This window comes from Antennarius striatus, chromosome 24 (assembly GCF_040054535.1).
Source record: "Antennarius striatus isolate MH-2024 chromosome 24, ASM4005453v1, whole genome shotgun sequence".
Lineage (NCBI taxonomy): Eukaryota > Metazoa > Chordata > Actinopteri > Lophiiformes > Antennariidae > Antennarius > Antennarius striatus.
Window position 1 is genome coordinate 1,779,028 of NC_090799.1, and position 21,078 is coordinate 1,800,105.

General features: G+C 40.7%; 3 protein-coding genes across 7 annotated transcripts in view; 2 read left to right on the forward strand and 1 right to left on the reverse strand.

Annotated features, from left to right (window-relative positions):
• Positions 1-403: 403 nt before the first annotated feature.
• On the reverse strand, positions 404-4,637 carry enpp4 (ectonucleotide pyrophosphatase/phosphodiesterase 4). Of its 3 annotated transcripts, none has more exons than XM_068309604.1 (8): positions 4,511-4,637; positions 3,148-3,512; positions 2,619-2,903; positions 2,429-2,533; positions 2,080-2,278; positions 1,794-1,967; positions 1,419-1,688; positions 404-1,290 (listed from the first exon to the last, which is right to left on the reverse strand). In XM_068309604.1, the coding sequence occupies exons 2-8, from the start codon at positions 3,376-3,378 to the stop codon at positions 1,214-1,216; spliced, it is 1,341 nt and encodes a 446-aa protein (XP_068165705.1). In that variant the 5' UTR covers positions 3,379-3,512; positions 4,511-4,637; the 3' UTR covers positions 404-1,213. The 3 variants fall into 3 exon arrangements, with proteins under 3 accessions (XP_068165705.1, XP_068165707.1, XP_068165706.1); XM_068309606.1 differs by having other exon boundaries at positions 3,148-3,323; positions 4,511-4,620; XM_068309605.1 differs by lacking the exon at positions 4,511-4,637 and adding an exon at positions 4,074-4,230.
• Positions 4,638-7,499: 2,862 nt separating this feature from the next.
• On the forward strand, positions 7,500-11,715 carry LOC137591460 (chloride intracellular channel protein 5-like). Its single transcript, XM_068309472.1, has 6 exons — positions 7,500-7,622; positions 9,157-9,266; positions 9,952-10,077; positions 10,154-10,260; positions 10,352-10,515; positions 10,593-11,715. The coding sequence occupies exons 1-6, from the start codon at positions 7,566-7,568 to the stop codon at positions 10,755-10,757; spliced, it is 729 nt and encodes a 242-aa protein (XP_068165573.1). The 5' UTR covers positions 7,500-7,565; the 3' UTR covers positions 10,758-11,715.
• A 1,227-nt stretch (positions 11,716-12,942) lies between these two features.
• mgat5 (alpha-1,6-mannosylglycoprotein 6-beta-N-acetylglucosaminyltransferase) overlaps positions 12,943-21,078 on the forward strand; it is a 49,839-nt gene continuing 41,703 nt past the window's right edge. For 2 of the 3 annotated variants that reach the window (XM_068309224.1, XM_068309225.1), the window contains exon 1: positions 12,943-13,082. The gene's annotated coding sequence lies outside the window, so the exon portion shown is untranslated. The remainder of the gene's footprint in view (positions 13,083-21,078) is intronic. The other variant, XM_068309227.1, reaches the window with a different exon arrangement.

The window sequence follows — 21,078 nt, forward strand, 5'->3', positions numbered from 1 at the left end:
TCCACTCCTGTTCAACACTTATAACCATTAGAATGTGTACGACCAATTAGGCGTACTTATCTGTGGGGAGACAAAGATTCAGTATAACAGGTGATTCCACAGATATCAAACCAAATGTGTCACTTTTTACTTCATGCGAGAACGCGGGATGAAAAAAACAAAACAGGTCTTATATCAACTTTATTTATAATCAAATCCTGAAATTCATAAAAATGTGAAACCAGATATTCTGTTCGTCTCCATACCTTCTGAGATCCCATCACGTGTCTGTGTCACCAGAACTGGCTGCTTCCTCCTGTATCTGGAAATCTTAAAAACAGGTCAACCTGTTCAGACTTTGGTTAGATCACATTTTTGATGATGAATCAAAAGCACGGTGGAATCAAGAATATTAAGCTTTGACTCAGACTTCATAATAAATATAGTGTTTATTTCTTTGGCTTTTGTTGATAACAGAAAGGAGGCATCAATTGATTGATCAACTGATTTGAACAACTTTGGGAAGCCAGTATACATGTGTAGAATAAACTACTTGCTCCCCCTTCTGGCCAAACATTAAAACCACAACCCGGGAAACAATTCTAGAATTAGTACTCGGGAGGATTTTCATTTAGTTGTTTAATTTTGTACAAAAACAAACATAACAGACATCCAACAGGGCAAAAGACATAAAAACCTTCCTTCAAGAAAGAAATAATATCCATGTGACAGCCTGGGGAATACTTTAGTTAATTAGCAGCTCAGTCCTTTCAGGGAACTCAAACCGTCATAAAAGTTTCATCAGAATTTATTGATTCCATATTTGAAAAATTCTGGTTAACCTAGAAAGAACAATTTTATTGAGGTCAGTTTGAACAACAAGTCTTTTTTCTACAAAATTTAACTGAATGAACATCCTCCAAGAGCAGTGAAGTTTTGCCACGCCTGATATAAATAAAAAATAAATAGTAAAACACACAAACACATCCAGACAAAAATATTTTCACGTAGATAATTTCTGCAGAAAAATTTAAATCTCTTACATCGACTAAAAAAAAACATTCCATTATCCATTATAAATCATCCCATTACCAAATAATTTACAATAAAGAACCCTCCACAACTACACAAGATTTTTATTAAAAACATTCTGAGGGATTTTGGAGTTTTTCCACCAGAGTTCAACCGTTGGAAAAGACGGTGTGTGTGTGTGTGGTGACCTGCTGTGACTCGCTCACTCAAGCAGGTATTCAAGGTCGTTGACTGGCACTCTCATGAAAGGCCGAACCCACCTCAGCAACCTGGAAAAAACTGAAGAGAAACCACTTCTGTTAGCCGGTGGATCAGGGAGTCGGTTCAACGCAACACACACATTCAAAAAGGACCAATCAGGAGAGACCGTACGATGCGTTTTCAAACTTCCAGTATTTCAAATGTACCAGCGCATGTAGTGAGTAGAAGGGAGACCCCCACCACCAGGATGATAATCAGAAGGATCTTCCAGTAGTTCTGAGCAGCCAGCAAACCCCGAGCCTCCGTCAAGGTGCCGTTGTTGGGCTGGGGGGGCACCGACAGCAGGTGGCACATGAGTGGATAAATGTCCACGCTCCGCAAATGAGGAATTTGATAACCACGTTGGAAACTGGGTCCCGTTGCCGCCAGGAAGGGGTGCATGCTGGGTAGGGCGTTGTCGTAGCCGTGATCGCCCACTGAGAAAGGGAAGGAGAGTAAGAACACGGTGGGTGGAGACTTTGACCTTGATGATGTCACAAAATAAGTTGCTTCGAATCAAACAAACTCAAGGAACTTAGTACGTTGTGGAAGTTTGTCCCCTCGCTGAATGATGGTCCAGCCCTCGTCAGCAATCAGGAGGATTTCTTGGATTCGCTTGTTGTTCTTGTAGTGGAGCCGATCAGGAATGTCCTCTTTCAAATACGCCGTCATGTTGGCGTGGCACTTCTTCAGCAGAGCGTAAACGGTCGCTGGGTCTGTGAAGGACGTGCAGCACGTCAACGCAAGTGTGAGTCGCTTCAAAACGTTTCCGACAGTGACTTTGTGTTTGGATTATAATCTCAGGAACGAGGATTCGGTCCTAATTACCTGCAAGTGGGATGACGGCGGCGACAGGTGTTCGATCCGCCAGTGTGTAGTTGTCCTGGTGGAGGCAGTCGTCCAGCCGTATGAGGCGTTCAGCCGAGCACTGAGCCATGCCGTGGTCGCTGGTTACCAGGACGTTGATGCGACCCCAGAGGCCGACCCGCTTTAGCTCTGATATCAGAAGGCCGATGTGGTCGTCAACCTGATCGCACAAAAAGAGACGAAACAGAAGTTTACGGTTGATATTTACATCACAGCTGGACACGCATTCGGAAATAACTGGTTAAACCGGTTAAGTCCAGCTTAGCTGTTTAAATGAGAGCAAACACACAACATAATGTACATAATGTACCTCCTTCAGCACTTTGCTCATAGCAGGGGTGTCGTCGGGGCCAAGTAAGTGACCTGACGTGTCTGGTTCCTCCCAGTAGAGGGCAGCAAACATCACTCGTTCCTCCTGGAGAGTAATAAATGTACGTACAAATTTTCACTACATTACATCGAAAGGTAAGTTCGACAGACATATTTTTCAATTTTTCTACCTTTCCGTCTCCAGACATCCAGTTGATCACATGTGCGAGCCGCTCCTGGAACGGCATGCTGGAATTGTAGTTGAAGAAATGTGTGGCAGTACGGTTGGGCACAGAGGAGCCGGGCCACATCACGGTGGCCGTCTTGTAGCCGGATTTCTGCGCCGTGAGCCACAGGGGCTGACCTGCGCTCCACCACATGGGATCTGTCTCTCTGATGCTGAAATGCTTGTGGCTGATGGGGTCGTACATGTGGTTGGCCACGATACCGTGAGACTCGGCGTACAGCCCCGTCACCTGGAGAGGAAACACAGGGACAACTGTTAATGATAATAAGAATCACTCTAATTCAACAAGGAGAATATAAATTGCATTTTTACACATTCCTTTAACTTTTTTGACATCTGATGCATCACTCCATATAAATACATTTCAAACAAAGCAGTCTGTGACACTTCCAATACTTTTTAGACCAGCATCACATTCTCCCATTTGACAGAATCACTCATTACGGCATAAAAAGCACGAGCAGCAGGGTTACCAGGCTGTAGTGGTTGGGAAAAGTCTTGGTGACAAAGACGTTGGTGAGCTGCTCCACCAGGACCCCCTGGCTGTACAGGAGCGTCAGGTTCGGCATGGGGAACCTCTGCAGGTATTCCGCTCGGAAGCCGTCAAACGACACCAGCAGCAGAGGCGGAGGATCCTGTAGAGTCGTTTCTGTGGCCAAACCCCCGACGCCACACAGGAAACCCAGCAGTATTTTCAGTAACATCTTAAAATAATGTAGATTTTGAACTGCTGCGCTACAGTTTCATATTTCCCCTTTATTTGCCATCTCTAGCAGCTGCACGACGGTGAAAATAATTTGGCAGTAGCTCAAAATTTCAGACAAGCTTCAGGCAAAACCTAAAAAACAATAGCAAAAGGAAGGAGAGTTAACACCTGCATGATCAACAATGTAAACTCGGTGGTCACTATCACAATAACATAATAATTACTCTATAATTAATTATATATACTCCACAATTCTGTTAAACTCTTAGAACTGCACTGTTGAGCAGTGGCAGAACCTGTTGTGCTGGAAACTCATTGGCTCTTAACTATATTGTTTTAACACATTCCACATTAATAACTTGTTTCATGTGACTCCTAACTGACGCCAAACACTGTTGAAACAACATTATGCACTACAAACAATCCATGATGTGGGTTAAAAAAAAACTGAACAGGACAGATCTACAGCTAGTTCAGTTCTACCGGGAAAATAACCTGACAAGTTGTTCCTAGAGGAAGATAATGAAGCCAAATGGTTCAAATATTTTCACCAACCTCTAGATTAACACAGCTAACATGCTTTTTAATTTTGTTATGGTATATAAATAAAATACTTAACATCAAACGCATTCTTTTTTTTTTAAAAAAAAGGTAATTTTGCCCTCAAAATGTCAGCAGTGTATTTATACTAACCGGTGACGTCACGGCTCGTTGTCTGACGTAAATTTGTTCCTTAAAGTATTTGACAACTTTAATCAGCAAAACGTTATATAATGTAAATTATACGTCAATTATCTACACTTTATATAGAAACAATTCAAATAAAACTTTCCTGTTGGACATTCAGCTCCATTCGACCCCGTTCATGTTAGACACTGACAGAACCCGGAAGTTCGGAGAATCTACCGAAAACCGAACCCGGAACTAACCAGGAAGTTGTTTCATGACATTAAATAAATAACAATAAATGATGACATTTTAAACACCAAAAATAATTTTAAAAAAATCAAGCATATTAATGTGATACATATATATTTATATAAGGTGCGTATAATTTAAGTTTATCTCTGAACAAAGTTCTATCTCTGCACTGCCAAAGCAGGAGGTTTTACAGCTTCCATGTAAATTACCTGTCACAGGTGAGTCAGGTGGTTATCCGCAACATTTTCCTGTTGAAAATAAAATCATTTTTTTTCCCTGTTTCCAACAGAAACATCATCGACGAACTTCCTTAAACTTCTGTATCGTCGCGATTGAGTAATCAAGCAATTTCCTGTCAGGAATTTCAAAATAAATCTTCTCTAGTAGTGCATACGAATAAATAACATTCTTTTTGGCTTCTTTTTTTTTAATGTATGCGTTTACCTATTTTTATTAATGTTTGGGAAATACGTATTATTGTCTTCACGTTATTTTACATGTTCGTTTTAACGTCAATGTGCTTTAATTTTGACATGAAACGTGCCGTTCTAGTTGTATCTGGCACCTGACACCTTCAGGTAAATCAGAATCAACCAATTGAATGTGCTGGAATTTACATATGCAACCAACGGTCTATTTTTATTTATTTATTTATTTATTTATTTACACATTTAATTATTAATTTATCCGTCTATCTGTCTGTCTATCTATCTATTACTTATGAAATTTCAAATCAGCAAAATTTTTGACATGACAACAAGTGTTTATTGTTTTGGTGGTATTCAATGCAGAAGATCAGCAATCAGTAGAGTCTACTTAAAACTTATTATTATTTCAATGAAAATTTAAAAAATTGACGTCACGAAAATTAGTTTGATAATTATGTCCATGTTTAGTGAAAATAGTGAGTTGTAATTTTGTTTCAACTCAACATAATGAGCAAAAATGTGAATATATTTATAATGTAGAGCAAAAACAAAGAATTGCAATTGTCTTTGCAATGACTTGACAATGACTGGATTAAACCAGGGCAGCATGGTGGAACAGTGGGTAGCGCTGTTCTCTCATTGCAAGAAGTTCTGGGTTTGATTCCTAACCTGTGCGGAGTAGTATATTCTCCCAGGTTCTGCGGCTTCCTCCCTCTACCCAAAACATGCAATTTATGTGAATCATCCTCACATCAAACTGTCAGTAGTTGTGAGCATGTGTGTGTATGTTTGTCAGTTGTGTGGCCCCACAATGAGCTGGTGTCTTATGTGGGGTATTCCCCGCCTTTTGCCCGTAGCCAGCTGAGACTGGCTCCCCCAAAACTGTTGTCAAATTTTTACTATTGCTTGAAAACGTTGAACAGGTAATATGAAGTCTGATTACCAATAAACGGAAACTGAAAATCGTCCTTTAAAAGATGCACTTTGTACTCCTAGATTATAATTAACCTTTGAAAGCGTCTTTATCACCACTCAGCAGGGGCTATAATCTGCCATGGATGTTCAAGTTTTATTCTCCTTTACGGTTCACCCAGCCGCCACTTGGCATTGCTGTCCTGCCCTCCCCTGTCCAAAGTCCTGGGGTGCCTTTTGATAAGGTAGACACCACAGGTATCACAGTCACTCTGTTCTACACCTTGACAGACTCCATCTCGGGACGACCTATCTGTGCCCTCCGTCCAGAATGGATTTCTCTCAGAACGTGTACGAGACCCCAGAGGTGGTCTACCAGAACCAGCTGTCGGGTTCTTATGACACGTCGGTGTACGAAGAGCCCTCGGACCTGATGGCAGGCTACGAGAAAATAATACCCACCCTTCCTTCTCTCCCACCACCTCGCCCTCCCTCAGAAGAGAGGCGAAGCAGGTCCTCCTCTTCTTCTTCTTCTTCATCGTCCTCGTCTTCCTCGCATGCAGAAGATGAGAAGAAAGAGGAAGTGGAAGAGCACTGGAAGAGGGAGGAGGAGAAGGAAGAAGAGGAGGTGGAGGAGAAGGAGGAAAGCAATGAGCTGAGTCGGGACTGGGGGTCAGCACTGGTGGAGCCGGAAGGGAGGAACTCACCACGCAGAAGCTCGTCTTCCTCATCCTCATCCTCATCATCTTCATCGGCCTCTGAGAAGGAGGAAACCTCGGAGAAACCTGAGAAGCAGGATGTTAGCATTACACTTTTTGTTAAGGTAGGGAAGAATTGGGTTGCGTTTCTGATTCATCAGGCGATTGACTTAATGACCCGTGTGCAAACATGATCTGCACACATACCCTTCAGAGGCAGCCAATCAAATCTCTTTCAACTAATTTACAGGCCTCATAAAATATTTGCAATCATATTCATATCAGTTTCTTGTGAACGATGGTGCAAGGTCAGTAAATATCTCCTGTGATTTTGCATGTGCGTGCGTGTGTGTGTGTGTGTGTGTGTGTGTGTGTGTGTGTGTGTGTGTGTGTGTGTGTGTGTGTGTGTGTGCGCTAAATATAAGTCATGTTGAACTGACAAGAATGTTCTGACTCACTGCTGGGATAGTCTATCTATCTATTGACCTAACTAGCTATATAGATAGTTTGCTAGATCGCTCCATCCTCCGAAAAGAACCAATCAGACTTCACTGTTAAAAACAGGAAGTTCAAATCTTCCCTGTAATGGACGGATTGTGTTGCAGCTTGGAAAAAAATATTTTTGGTTTGCAGAAAGGCAGCTTAATTCAGGTTTTAGAAATGTGTGTATCTACCAGTCTGAAGATTCCACTCAGTGTTCCTGATGGTTGATTCTAAATAAATATCACATATGTCCACATTTATCCCTTGACTTCTCATTCTCCCCAGTCCAGCATGATTAAAACCATTACAACACTGGGTGGCAGGGAGTTTCCAGCATGGGATCCCTGGATGCTGAAGGGTCAGATTCAGGATCGCCGTGAGAAGTGGGATCAGGACGACACCCTTTGGTGATCTGGGCTTCAATTTCCTTTGAGTGACACCCCCTCTCCACTCCACTGTAGGGGGTTATTTTTGCACGATGCTGTCACGCCCCGCTACTGAGGCCTCGGGGTCCAAACTTCTCTCTCTCCTTCTCTCTCTCTCTCTCTGACACACACACACACACACACACCCCTGTTGGCATTCGCCCTCAGCTGACTCGGTAATGCAGCTGCTGTGGGACAACCACATGGAGTAAAATCTGCTGTAAACTGAAACGGGACACACACACACACACACAGTAGCAGGCACATTTACACACTTGTGGAAACTAAACACACAAGCAAAACGTGTTCATCCTGACCATGACGGATACAGCAACCGAGGAGGACAAGGACCCCGATATTGAGCTATTTGTCAAGGTGGGGAGAGTGTGTGTGTGTGTGTGTGTGCTTTAGTGTTGGCTCTGTTTGTTGCATCTCAACCCGACACCAGATCCCATTTCCTCTCACTTCTAAATTTGCGGATCTGTAAAAACTTCACTCTCACCCTGCAATCTGCCTGGAACAGCTGTTATTTTTGTTGAAACCATAAAAATTTCAACTTCACACTATGTAAAATCTGTGTGTGTGTATGTGTGTGTGTGTGTGTGTGTGTGTGTGTGTGTGTGTGTGTGTCTGTGTGTGTGAGACATGGATGGCCCCTTTAAGCCTGCGCATGCCATGTTGTTGTTGTTGTTTGCTGGTTTTCCATGCGTTAACCTGACACCCACGTGCACAGACAATCTCTCTCTTTCTCTCCCCCCATGAATTTTTAATGGAACTCTTTCAGTATGAGAGCAGCGGCATTAAATGGTCCGAGGTCATGATACAATATGTGTTGGAATGTTGTCAATAGGTATGCCTGTCTTTAGCTGTTCCAATTGTTAGCTCACCACCACAAATTCTGAAAGATTATGTGTTAAAGACTGTAGTGTGTGGAGTCATGCACATGTTTGACCTTATTTGTGAAGAGAAACACACTCAAAAAGAGAAAAATATTTTTTTTCAGGGATAATTGCAAAAAATATTCGTACTCCTTTTATTTGGGTGAGGATTTAGGCCAAAGCATCCAACAAACTCTCACATCTGCATGCTACAAATGAAGCTGCGCGCCTTATGCTTCAATTAAAGTTATATATATTTATGTATTAGCCAATTTATAGTAAGTGGGCTCACTAACATTCAACTAATATTGAACAAGTTTTTTTTTGACAGACACGCGCTGTGACAGTAGAGCAGTTCTTGTTATTTTTTGCAGCTGATAAACTGCTTCAGCATCACAGGAACCAGGAGTTCAAACGTGCAGTGAGGCGGTTAATGGAGGCGGTATTGATTATTCATGTTGGCCTTGGTGTCCGTTACATGGTCTTATTGCAGCTTTCATGTGCACACATACACACGCATATTAATCCTACTATATATAATCATGCACTGGTTCTAAATGTGAATGCATGTGTGCACACACTCCAATTCCCCCTGCCTGCCCTCCTTAATGTGTGCATTTTGCTTCACTGGATGAGTAGTTGTCAGGAGGTTTGTGTGGATTGTGTGTCTGTGTGTGAATCAGACCGACAATCACACACTGGAGGGAAAAATGTTGAAGGGGAAGACACATGGAGGAAACAGCGATACCCTAACAGAGCTGAACACAAGAGACGAACGCCAGACCGGAGAAACAAAAGGTCAAAACGGATCACAAGATGAGGCAACAGGAAGTGCAAAGGGAACAACACTGCATGGAGGAAAACACTATCAAAATAAAACAGAATCAAAACGCAGACTAATGTGTGTTTTATGGTGAGATTGTCCTTGTGCACGTATGGGAAGATGTGTAAGTCTAAAAAGTGATCAGTTAGACAGTGAATCAGTAATCAATAAAGCTGAACTTAGTTTTTGTGTATGTGTGCATCTGCAGGCTGGGAGTGACGGGGAGAGCATCGGAAACTGTCCCTTCTCTCAGCGCCTTTTCATGATCCTCTGGCTGAAAGGCGTCGTCTTCAACGTCACCACTGTCGACCTCAAGAGGTACCGATGACATGTTATTATAATATATATTCAACAAACTATATGGAATGTGTATTATTATTTGTAGATGTTTGCTATAACAATGATAGACAGAGAACTATCATCTTTTTTAGCCTCTTCGAGCTCTTTGTTTTGGTTTCCTCACCCACAGATCACTATCATAGCAGCTGTTTTCAGGGAAAAAAGCCCTGCTTTGCTTATTCCTCATCTAAGTCAAATAGTTTTGCCGGTTATATTTATATTCATGTGGGTTTTAAATAAAAATCACTCCCAGTATTTGTTAAAAATGAAACCCAGACTGTTTTTCATTTTCATGGATCAAGAAATACTCTATGTCTCAGTGAATGTTCCTACAATTTTTTGCATTCCTATAATGTTTGATTTACTGGCTAATGGTCAGCGTTAGAGGAGCTTTCCAATATGCTTTTAATTATGTCTAAATTCTAAGTGTTGCCATGAGGAAAAACATTAAAGTATTGAAAAATTTCTCAGGGGTCACATTTAAAAGTAAGGAGTGATTTAAAGTAATTATTGTTGAGAAATGAGGCCCAAGGTGGTAACCGTTAGCAACAACAGCCATCATGAATAGATAAAGAAGCAGTAAATGTTTATGGACTGCTTGTCTGCGATATTAAAATATGAATTAAACATTGGTAGAAATCTAAAAGGATTCCACTCTGATTAGGAAACCAGCTGACCTGCACAACCTGGCTCCTGGGACACACCCGCCCTTCCTCACCTTCCAGGGGGAGGTTCTGACTGACGTCAACAAAATAGAAGAGTACCTGGAGGAGAAGCTGGCACCACCAAAGTAGGCCTGACACATAGGAGCAAATTAAGGAAGTAATGCAAGACAGTCAGTTTTTTACCAAGACAACATTTTTCAGGTATCCTAAACTGATGGCAAAGAATCGTGAATCCAACGCGGCCGGAAACGACACGTTTGCCAAGTTCTCGGCCTACGTCAAGAACACGAGACCAGATAAACATCGAAGTCAGCTCTCTTCTTTTGCAAAAACATACCATTTATGCATTCAGCAAATAAAAATATCTGTTATCTGTGGGTTTTGTGTGTGTGTGTTCAGCTTTAGAGAAGAGTCTAGACAAAGCTTTGGCTAAACTGGATGAGTATCTGATCAGTCCGCTACCTGATGAGGTTCAGACGGGGGAATCCAAGCGGAAATACCTGGATGGAGACGAGTTGACATTGGCTGACTGCAACCTCTTGCCCAAACTCCACGTCATCAAGGTAACCGGCTTCCGATTGGTTCACACTCTCTTATGAATGTGGTTATAGCACCGGTGATGATTTTTTTTTTTTTACAGGTGGTTGCCAAGAAATACAGGAACTATAACATCCCATCTGAATTCAGAGGGGTGTGGCGTTACCTTGACAACGTCTCCAAGCGAGACGAGTTCACCAACACGTGCGCGTCCGATGCAGAAATAGAGCTGGCCTACAAGGATGTGGCAAAGAGGCTGGGGAAGTGAATGCACCACGAGCTCACAAGTCACTTTTATACGCTTCTCTCTTATTAGATCTTGTGTTGAATTAAATCAAAACGATTTGGGTTTTTGACAGTAAATTTCTGAAATATGATACAGTCTCCTGAAGGAAAGACTCAATGAAAATGATTCATTATTTTTTAAAGATGCTGCAGCATCTCAAGACGAAAGTCTCTCCAATAAACAAATGGAAAAGCTTTAAAGTGATGTGGTTATGTTGATTATGCTGCTGGCATCTATCTAAACAATAGTGACTTTTATTTATTGAGAAAAAGCTTTCAAAATGAACTCTTTCCCTGCTGGCTTATGAAGTATTATTATTACATTACTGGGTTGAATTAATGGACAAGAATGTGTTGTTGGAAAATACTGTTAAGAATGTGTCTCGGCCAAAGTCATTTATCTTTTATTGGGGGCAATGTCAGCTTCATAGATACATTACAGATATAGAGTCCTCTTCTTAATGAGGCAATGACTGGGTTTATTCATCTGCTTGAACTGTATAATGAAGATAGATTGGTGACTCTTGGAGATTAGTTATTCTATTTGAAATACAGTTTCCTTGCTTTTGTAGCCGTTTATATTTTACAATGCATCCTTGTCTGAAATATTCGAAGTCCCACAAACCATCTCAAAATACATGCAAGTACTCAAGTTTGCCACATAGGCATTTAATTACAGATTGAAGCAAATTTTGATCTTAATCATGAGTGCCTTCTCTAGAATCAAATTCAGTTCTATGTGTCTGTACTGAACAATGATCAGCTTAGATATAATATGAATATAATTTTCTAATGTCAAGACTTCTCTTGCTGCTTGGAGCTGGTTGATGATATATAAATGTAACATTTCTGTAAATGTTTATCCTTCAAATCCTCTTTTAGATGATAAAACACCATGAACTTACTGTGTAAATGTCATTATTTGAATAATAAATCTATTTTCTCAGACGCTGAGCTGCGAGTTGTGCTTTTTTACACAAGAAGTGAACTCATAGATGTGTGAATGTGGCATACCATACAAGAGAATAGGTGCTGAACAAGTTCATGGAACAAAAACCAGAAAGTTTTTGTGTTTTGGCAGAAACGAAAATGAAACCAAAAACTTTGTATCTGTCAATGTTCTGGAACAGAGTCGGTTATTCAAAAATAATAGTAGGACATTAACTCAATTGGCTGCAGCCATTATCAAAGCTTCCCGTACACTCCTATGAAAGTTTTGAAACTTTCTTGCATTAAAAATTGCCACAACTTCTCCGTCTCCCTCTGATTCTCCATCCTCTGTTCCGTAACTGGATCAGTGCTGTTGTCCTGTTTACTGTAGGGACACATCTACAGTATATAAACTAATTACCTTAATTGCAGATTTACAAGTCCTGAAACTACACACCTATTTATATTTACAAGGAACCAGTTTGAAAACGATACCAATACCAATATCAAACCCTTAAGTTAAAGCCAGGTTCCACGAGTTCTCAAATAAGGCAGAAATGCGTCAGACAGCCAGCAGGTGGCAGTAAAGACAAACATTTTTGGACAGTGACACAATGATTCCATAGTTAGGGATCGTCCTGTTTTATGTCTCTTTCACTTTCAGATATCGTCACACGAATGATAGTCATAATAAATCAAACAGCAGATCAGTAGCCAGTACAGTAATTTATTTTAAATATGACAAGAAAAATGGATCTCTGATTGCTCCAGTTTTTAAAAGAGATACTAAAGTGAGAATTGTGTCTGCCTGATGAATTTCAAACTGTGGTCCTGATAATACTATTTCATCATGCAAGATCTTGACCTAAAGTAACCGTGCCAGATTCTTTAACAAGAAATAAAAAGAATGCTTTTTCAGTACTAAATATTTTACAGGGAAGAATGCGGATCCTTTACAAAGGAGTCTTTACATCGTTATTATGAAAAAAGTCATGCATTACATTTTACATAAACTTCTAGACGTTTAAATGAACTGAACTGCGAAGCAGATGGAAACAAATTTTTTTAATTTACTTTTAAGAATTATAATTTTTTTTTTTTAAAAACAAAAAAACAAAACGATGTTGTTAAATTACTCAATACAGTATTAGCGTGTGCGTTTTCTGCGCAGTGTTAACAGGCAGACGATCCCTAACGGATCCCTCGTGCTCCTCAAGTGGGCAGAGAGAACAGAGCAGCTCGTGCGCCGCGGCCAGAGCCTCATCTCCTCCCGACTGCTCAACTGTTAACCGTCTCCCTCCGCCCGCTCCCTGGATTGTAAACCTCATTCCCACCTTTCCACATCACCCCTGGCTACAGGACAGAAATAATTAAAAAGGTAAGCTCCTTTTCTGTCAGCTTAACTGCTAAGAAGCTCGGTTTCTGCCCCATTGTTAGGGCAATAATTCTGGAAAACGAGGCGCAGTGCTTTAGCTGTGTGCTCAGAGTGGGCGACTTGTCGTTGCGGCGATGGATTCTGTGTTCTGAAATGTGGAGCTGGTCGTTGAAACCCCCCCCCAAAAAAAAAACCTCCACTACAACACCCCGAAAAGATGCTAGCTTTGATGTAAGTCAGTTAGCAGTATCTAAAGCGAAGCCCGTTCGGTGATAGAGCTGAACGGCTAACGTTCAACGCTAGCTGATTTTTCACCGCCGTGGGAGAAGGGAGTCGGAACATCGGTGTCGCAGCGGGCTGGGGGTCCCATTGTTGTCACACGACAGGTTCTACCGGCGGAGAAACAAACATCGTGGAGAGTAGAAGGTTGCTTTAAGCTATTTGACTCAATAGTTGTTATGTTGGGAACAGGTTCCTAGTAATAAGTCTCCCCCCCCACACACAGAAAAGGTGCCTCAAGTCATTAAGCAGCAATAAATTGAGTCAACGCTTTAATACGTGGTTATTACCTGAGGAACATCTACAGCAGATACTGTGTTATCTAACAATGCTGCACTTGACTTTTAAGTTTTAGCTCATCAATCAGTGTTTTCACCGTATTATGCGCAGGTGAGGATCTATACAGGATGTTGGCTATAGACGTTATAAACTGGAATTTATATTTTTTTTAAAATGTATCTCCCATAAGCCCAAAGATTGTCATCTGAGATGACAATATCGACTTGGATTTAATACAATAGTCCATATAGAGGATGAAAGTAAATGTACTGTTGTTGCTGCGAATTTAGACAACTAATGCATTTAATTGCAAGCCAAGGATTCATCTGTCGTCTGTGCTCCAACTATTTGTGAAAGACCAGCAAGATGAGGAAAATGTACAATGTGCAATCAGCCGGTAACAAGGACATAATGAGAGGCAGAAGCTTGATTTTCTGCTCTGATGTGTATCAAGTCACTCCGGCTCACTGCTGAAGCACTTAGCTCACCAGTGCAGTCCAGTAATTTTCAGCCTGCACCATTAGTAGTATCAGGTAATCAAGTTATGACATGCTGATTCGATTATATTGGATGTATTTCGCCGTTATCGTGCAGGCTCCAATGTGATTGTGTGTATTTTCAACAAGGAGATTTTTCAAAAGGCCGTCATATCTGTGGTTGTACGTGTGATTTCATGGGTAATCAGTAACAAAAAGTTCTGGATGAATTTTCCTATAGTGACTGTATAGGGACATTTATTCAAGTCGACAAAACAAAAACTCTGTTTGTGAACCTTGACTGTAGTCTGAGTGCAAATGCTGAGTAGTGACCATCCTGAGTTGTGCCACCAACTGGCCCTGGCTTTATAAAGAGCTCTTTCAGCCACCTTTTTTTTTTTTGCCATAGCCCTTGGGATTTTAAATCCTGAGGAAAAGGAGCTTTGCTTCGGTAGCGTGCTCCGCTGGCAATACGCCGTTGGAGGGTGTGTGCATGTGACGGAGAGTACGCAGGGGTGCTGAGGTTGTGAGCCACCAGAGGCAGTGGATGGATTAGGAAAGATGGATTGAAGATGGAGGGATTGGGGCGAACCAGCTGCAGTGATGGATGCCATGCAGGGAAGTGGAACACTTGGCCTTTCTATGATTAAAGGGCTCCTGTTCTTTCAGCACAAACACACAATCGCACCAATAGACCAGTCTGCTTTTTCTCGAGTGCAGTTGAGGTCTAAAAATCAGCTTTCTGGGATAAAATTTTTCCGTATTTGTTCCACCTTAGCTGGAAAACCCACTCCACTATGGCACTCTGCTCTGAAGTGGCTCTTTCTCATCACCTAACACACTTTTTACAGTTAGACTGCTGTTTTTGACCTGAGCATTTGCAAAGCACTTGTGCATTCATTTTGCAAAGATGTTGGTTGGTAGGGTCACAAATCCTACTGTAAAGCTGTTTAAAGAGCTGTTTTCATATCCAGGGCAATGCTTACAAAAAGTGCAGTGGTAATAAAAAGAAGATTACGGATCATTGTAAGGGGCCTTCAAAGTAACCTCAAAAATTAATGGAATCCCCAATTTCATGGTTTTTGTCTCAGAGGCTTTTCAGAAATTTTATAATTAATTACTTTTAAACTGCCTGTTCTTATTTCAGTAACTCGTCGTACCTTCAGGGATGTTATGGAAGCAATGACCTCTGAGTGCTTTAGTAAATGTCTGAAATTTACAGATCCTGCTACAGAATAACACTAAGTGTGTGTGTGGCTGAGGTTTGTGTTATATTTTATTGTATGATTAAAAAAGAAAGAAAATTGTGCAACACTTGACTTTTCTTAAAGGCTTTTAAGCATTTAGATTGCATTAAGAGTGATGCCTAGAATTATAATTAGATTTATGTTTGGTGAAATTGCTAAGAGCTTGGTATATAAATTTAGTATGGAGTGAACACCTCCCCATGATGATTAAGACTGTGATAGCATTAATGCATATTTTTGTAACATATTTATTCACTTCTATTAATGATTTATTTTTACGGCTTGCATCTTTGTATTTTTTTTTTTGGAATTCATACTTTTTCCAGCTACAACTCACAATCATATTTTGTTATCAGAAAGAGCCACATCTATCATCAGCGCTTGGTCTGTTTTGACACTCAGATCTTTGTGAATGCAGCCTGATTCACATGCTTCATCTCATGAGACACCGGTATGTCAAAATTACACTCACTTATTACAGTTTTAAATTACTTTAGTAACGTGTCTTAAGATGTCATAAAAGTCATGATACGGTATAACAAGAAAACCGAATGTTTAATGCATCTGTTCAATATGAACAGCTCAATCTGTAAACTAAGTGCTGAAGCGCATGTGTATTCAGGGTTGGTTATTAGTGTCAGAGATAATAAACCTGTCATCTTGTAAATGAAACACAATAAGCTCTTCTGTATGTTGTTCCCTGTGTTTTTAAAAAAAAATTCTTTCCAAAGCAAACAGGCACTGGGTGTCCACGAAAATAAAGACGGCTTCTGTTAAGTTTAAAACAAAGATATACTTGACTTCCTTTTCCGTGCCCGTGACATTCAGCAAGTTTTGTTTCTGTCTCAACTGAAGTGCTTAGGTCATTCCTTCATTCAGGGCAGCCACGAGTTCACTGATTGTTAAGAATGTAAGAATGTCAAATTTCAAGGTTTTAAGAACTGCGCTGAGGCCTGAAATGTCCCATGCAAACCCAGCTGATAAGTTTAAAGCTTCCAGAGTGGAGCATCTTCCTTCTTGAAGCAGCTGTCAGATGGTTTGCAGAGTGAAGGAGTCTGGGGAAGCTTTACCGTGTGCTTCCTTCCTGTCAGGATGATGACGTTGCGTTATGTTGCTCGTTTAATTTTTGATGTTATCAATCTGAAAAAAGGACCTGGATCAAACAAATGTTACTACAAATTACATCAACCTAAATTTCTGAAACATTTATTATTGAAAGCAAGCTGTTGCATGGGAGATATTTAATTTAAGTCATAGTTAAGTTTTTCTTGGCAGAGTTTAGGCATTTCTTTAAAGGGAATTAGTCAAAAGGAACATCACTAGAAAAGTCATTTGAATCTAGTACTCCTGAAGAACTGTTTGAGCTCAGCAGTGACTCAATATAGAACGCATTACCATCGATCTTGTTGCCTGTAACATTTTAGACTAACTTCCTGGACTGAGCTGCAGGCTAAGCCCGTCTAGCTCTTGATATTCGAGCTCCAGATGGAGTCACACCAATAAGGTGGTGGTGAGGCAATGGCAGCAGTGCCTACTTCTCTGAAGGGCCTAATGAATAATTAAGAGGTGGGGCTCATGTGAAGAAGCCCATTAAGATGCAGAGTCACACCAGTCTCCATGGTAGCGGGGTTGTTTAATCAGGATCATGTCAACAAGTGGACTAACCTAGTCATAGTCTGGGAGAGTTGGGCTTTCGTCAGAAATATCCATTGTGGTAAAGCCAAAGAAATATGAAAGAATGAACATTCAACAATACGGTAATAAGAATAATAAGAAGTAGAGAAGTATTAAGATAAATAATAAGCAGTAATAGAAAGTAATATACATAATTCGGACTTTGAAATTTTACAATTTACAAATGTACACTGGTTATACAGATTTGCACAGAAGTTTTTGGTTTTTGTGAATGTGTGGTTGAACAAACAAAGACAAACCGGGATTTTTCAAGCTTTGTGACTCGATCAAAATTGTTTTCGGTGGATTAACCCGCTTCTTCCTGTTGAGTGAGGTGTTTTTTGAAAGAGATCACTGGATCTCCGGTGTGGATGGAATGTCTGTCAGAGAATTATTGGTTCTTGAAAACATTAAAAAAAAGAAAATTCCATCACTCTTTCTTTGAAAATATTACTTTTAACTGCAGGACATGCAAAGTCAAGGCAGAAACACAATCTCAGTCTCGTGTTTTAACTACTTTTGGCAAAAATAAAGATACTGCAATATATTTAGCACGTTGTAAATTATTTTGTTCAGAGAATGATAGGCAGTTGGTTACCACCTGAGAGCTCTAAATTTACCCATGTGCCTTTTTATATATGAGAAAAAATGGATACTTTTTCAAAGCTGATCTATAATTGATAGCTGAGGCTACATCCAGAGCATATTTCCCCACTTTCCACCGTTATGCAACAAGCTCTTAGCGTGTGTTGTTTCACTTCAGTAAAATTCTCTCTTTTCGACCAGGAGTAATGCACTGGAATTAATCCGGACCTCCCTCAGCCTGCTTCACCTTTATAGAATATCCTCTCAACTACGTTTTTAAGGAAGTTATTTTCAGCTACATTCATGGAGGCAAAGGCGAAGGTCTTTACCTCTCTCAGCCATCTGGCCTGGTCTTAATAACAATTCATCGTATGACGGAAGGGCAAAGGTTATGTGATTAGGACTACTGGAGAGATATTAAAGCTTCAGATTATTATTTTGACAATGATGCAATTTTTCTGCTAACTCCAAATCCCCACGAGTTTATCATAAACTACATTTATATGCATACAAATGAAAATTGAATGACGTACCCTTGGTGGTTGTAACATCACATCTTTTGAAAGTTTTGAAAATAATTTTTTTGTTGTACCCTGGTAGGATACAACAGTCCCTCTTTGACCTGACTACTGTTCACGATACTACATAGAACAGAAAATGTGATTTCACGGCTTAAATTTCAGCTCTGTTGTCCCAAACAGGACAAGTCTTTTGTAGCATATTTGGCCAGACAGTATTTTCTCCCAGGCCTGAATGATTCAATTGGTTCTGTCTTCATTGCCTCTTGAACCCACGGGGTTTTGTGTGCTGCTACATCTCCCAACAATGAAAAAGCCATTCAGCAGGTTGTTACGTTATCATCTCAAGTTGCAAAGGATCATTTATTCTGCAACCTCAGCTGGCTGTCAACACAGTTTCACCGGGTGTTTGCCGCTGACAGCCGGGGGGCTTCCTGCCAGACAAATTAGAAACCTGAATCAGAGACCAGAAGGTAACCGAGAGGAGATGTATGCATTGCTCGGGGGGGGGGGGGGGGGGACTGACGGCTGCATCCCCAACTTTCAGGTCAAAATACAACCCTTCACTGGAAAGCTTCCTAACAAAGGAGTGATGTCTGATTGGTTTTAGTCTCTAAATAAGATGGATGGATGCAGGAAATCAGGCCAGGCTAGAGCTCCGGCTCAGATTGTGTATATTCAGAAGCGGCTGAGTCAATGTGTTGTACAGTTTTTGGCTCGGGGTTCTTGCGGCGACGTACCACAAAGCAGTTTGAGGTAGCGTTCCCCTCTGATAAACAGCCCCGAAACCTCCCATCCTTGTCAGCAGCCAACCCGGTGAGCACTGCCAACCTTTTTCTGCTCTCTTCCGAGCAAGTGAGTCCCGAGCAATGAGAGACATCCGATGCTATCAGCCCTGCAGATTGCGGCGCGCTACTGCCAAGGGGTTGTCTCATGAATTCACAGTGCAGTGCAGAGATTTCCTATCTCCCCCCACTGAAAGGCTTGTTTTGCACACATCATAAAGCAAATCGGAGTGCGTTGAACGCAAAAAGAAAACGATACGGGAATTCAGACAGAGCAGCAATTACCACCGCTTTCTTAACATGCTTGAAAAGATTGGCCTGTGCAAAAACCGAACACGAGGATTTGTCTTAACTCACTAAGCACTTATTTGTCATAACCTGCTGTAAGACTCCAGCCCTGTTGGAAGCTGCCTGCAGCGTGTCTATGACCTATTTATGAAGCTGATGGATGGAAGGTGAAGAGTCTTTTGTGAGGCTGTCTTTTGTATTTCTTGGGAATGTTCATATGGAAATCTCTTCCACCCATCTTTGCCAAGCCTCATTCAGAATTTGACCGCTGGTATCTGCAAATAACGTAAAATTTGGACAAGATTTCAAATCAGTTTCTGTCAGTGTTGAATTAATGCAGGCGACTCTGGTCCTGACCTGGTTACACATCCTTTTAAAAAGCATAAGCGGGATACAAGGCTGCTGGAATCCCCTTTCTACACTTAGTGCCACAAAGGTTGAATGCAGATGCAAGAACATCTTTGTCTTTTGGCTTGATTGTGTGTTTAAAGTTTTTGTTGTTGTTGCCACAGCCGAAAAAGAAAAATTTAAGTCAAAGCATTTATATAGCCCCAAAACTCAACAAAGCTATTCAGCTAATATTTTTTTTGACATGCGTTGCTTCAGCTTATCAGTCGAGGCATGTCGCAGTATTTAACGGTCTCAGGAGTGCTGCGGGGCTGTTGCGTTTCAAAAATTGGTCGTGGCCAAGTGTGTTGTCATTGGCATTGCTTCAGTCAGGAAGTTAACAGTTATTAGCCTGTTTGGCTTTGTTCTCACAGATCTACGCAGCTGATTGAAGGGATTATGTGTGAATTTAATTTCTCTTGATGGTTCTTAATAATCTTATTGAAATTTGATCTAATAATGTTGTTATAGACGAGCAAATTCCTATCGGTTAATACACGTCACATCTGGTAGTTGTTGAGCAATGAGCTGCAGTCCAGTGAATTACATTTTGATAATAGCTGCCTATTATCAAATATGTTACAACAGGAAAAGAACTGCAACAATGCACCACAAATTAGCAGGGACAGGATATTGAAAAAGACTGTGGTTTTGTGATGTCTGCAATGAGTCACTCATTGTAACATTTCTGGTCTATCACACGCAGATAAAAGCTAGATGATATTTAACGCTTTCATTGCAGACACTTTCATTTGCATTTCACTTTAATTCACGCATGCTGCATGCAAATGGATGCAGAGATTTTAGGTACCTGCTGCAATACTCACAAAGTGTATGACTGCATACAATGACACACTTGTGCTTCTATTATGAATAATGCAGAACAGGTAAATGCACATCAAAATATTTCAGTGTCTGGATTCCTTAATCCAGTTTAGTGCTGCTGAATGAATTTACACAGATTTTTCAATGTAACTTAACTATTGATTATGCTTGAGATGCATGCCGTGCACACACGGGATTTAGGGACCTTTTGGTTTTGTAAAACCTCATATACCTTGTGAACTTTATGCAAGATACATCCAACAAGAGAAACTGCATGTATTTTAACATTCAGTTTGTGTTCCCACCTGTCAGCCAGGAAGATGAATTGTAGACGATCCAAATGTTTATTTGAGGGAACTATAAACTGTGCCGCATAAATTCCATACAGCCCAATCAATCATTAAGCTCACAGTATCTGAGCCCTTCTGTGCTGCCGCTTTGGAAAAAGTCACAGAAGCGTTAACCTTTAAATTAGTTAGATTGTTGTTAGCTAGTGACTGGAAGTCAGTATTTCTTTCATACAAGAGGTAATCTATACTAGCACACTTGTGACTCTGTTTTTCTTTACTTTATACAAGGTACATTCTTAAAAACAATCATGCATTGTTGGCAAAACAAGATCAACATTTCATATAGAGCCTGGTTGTCTATACAGC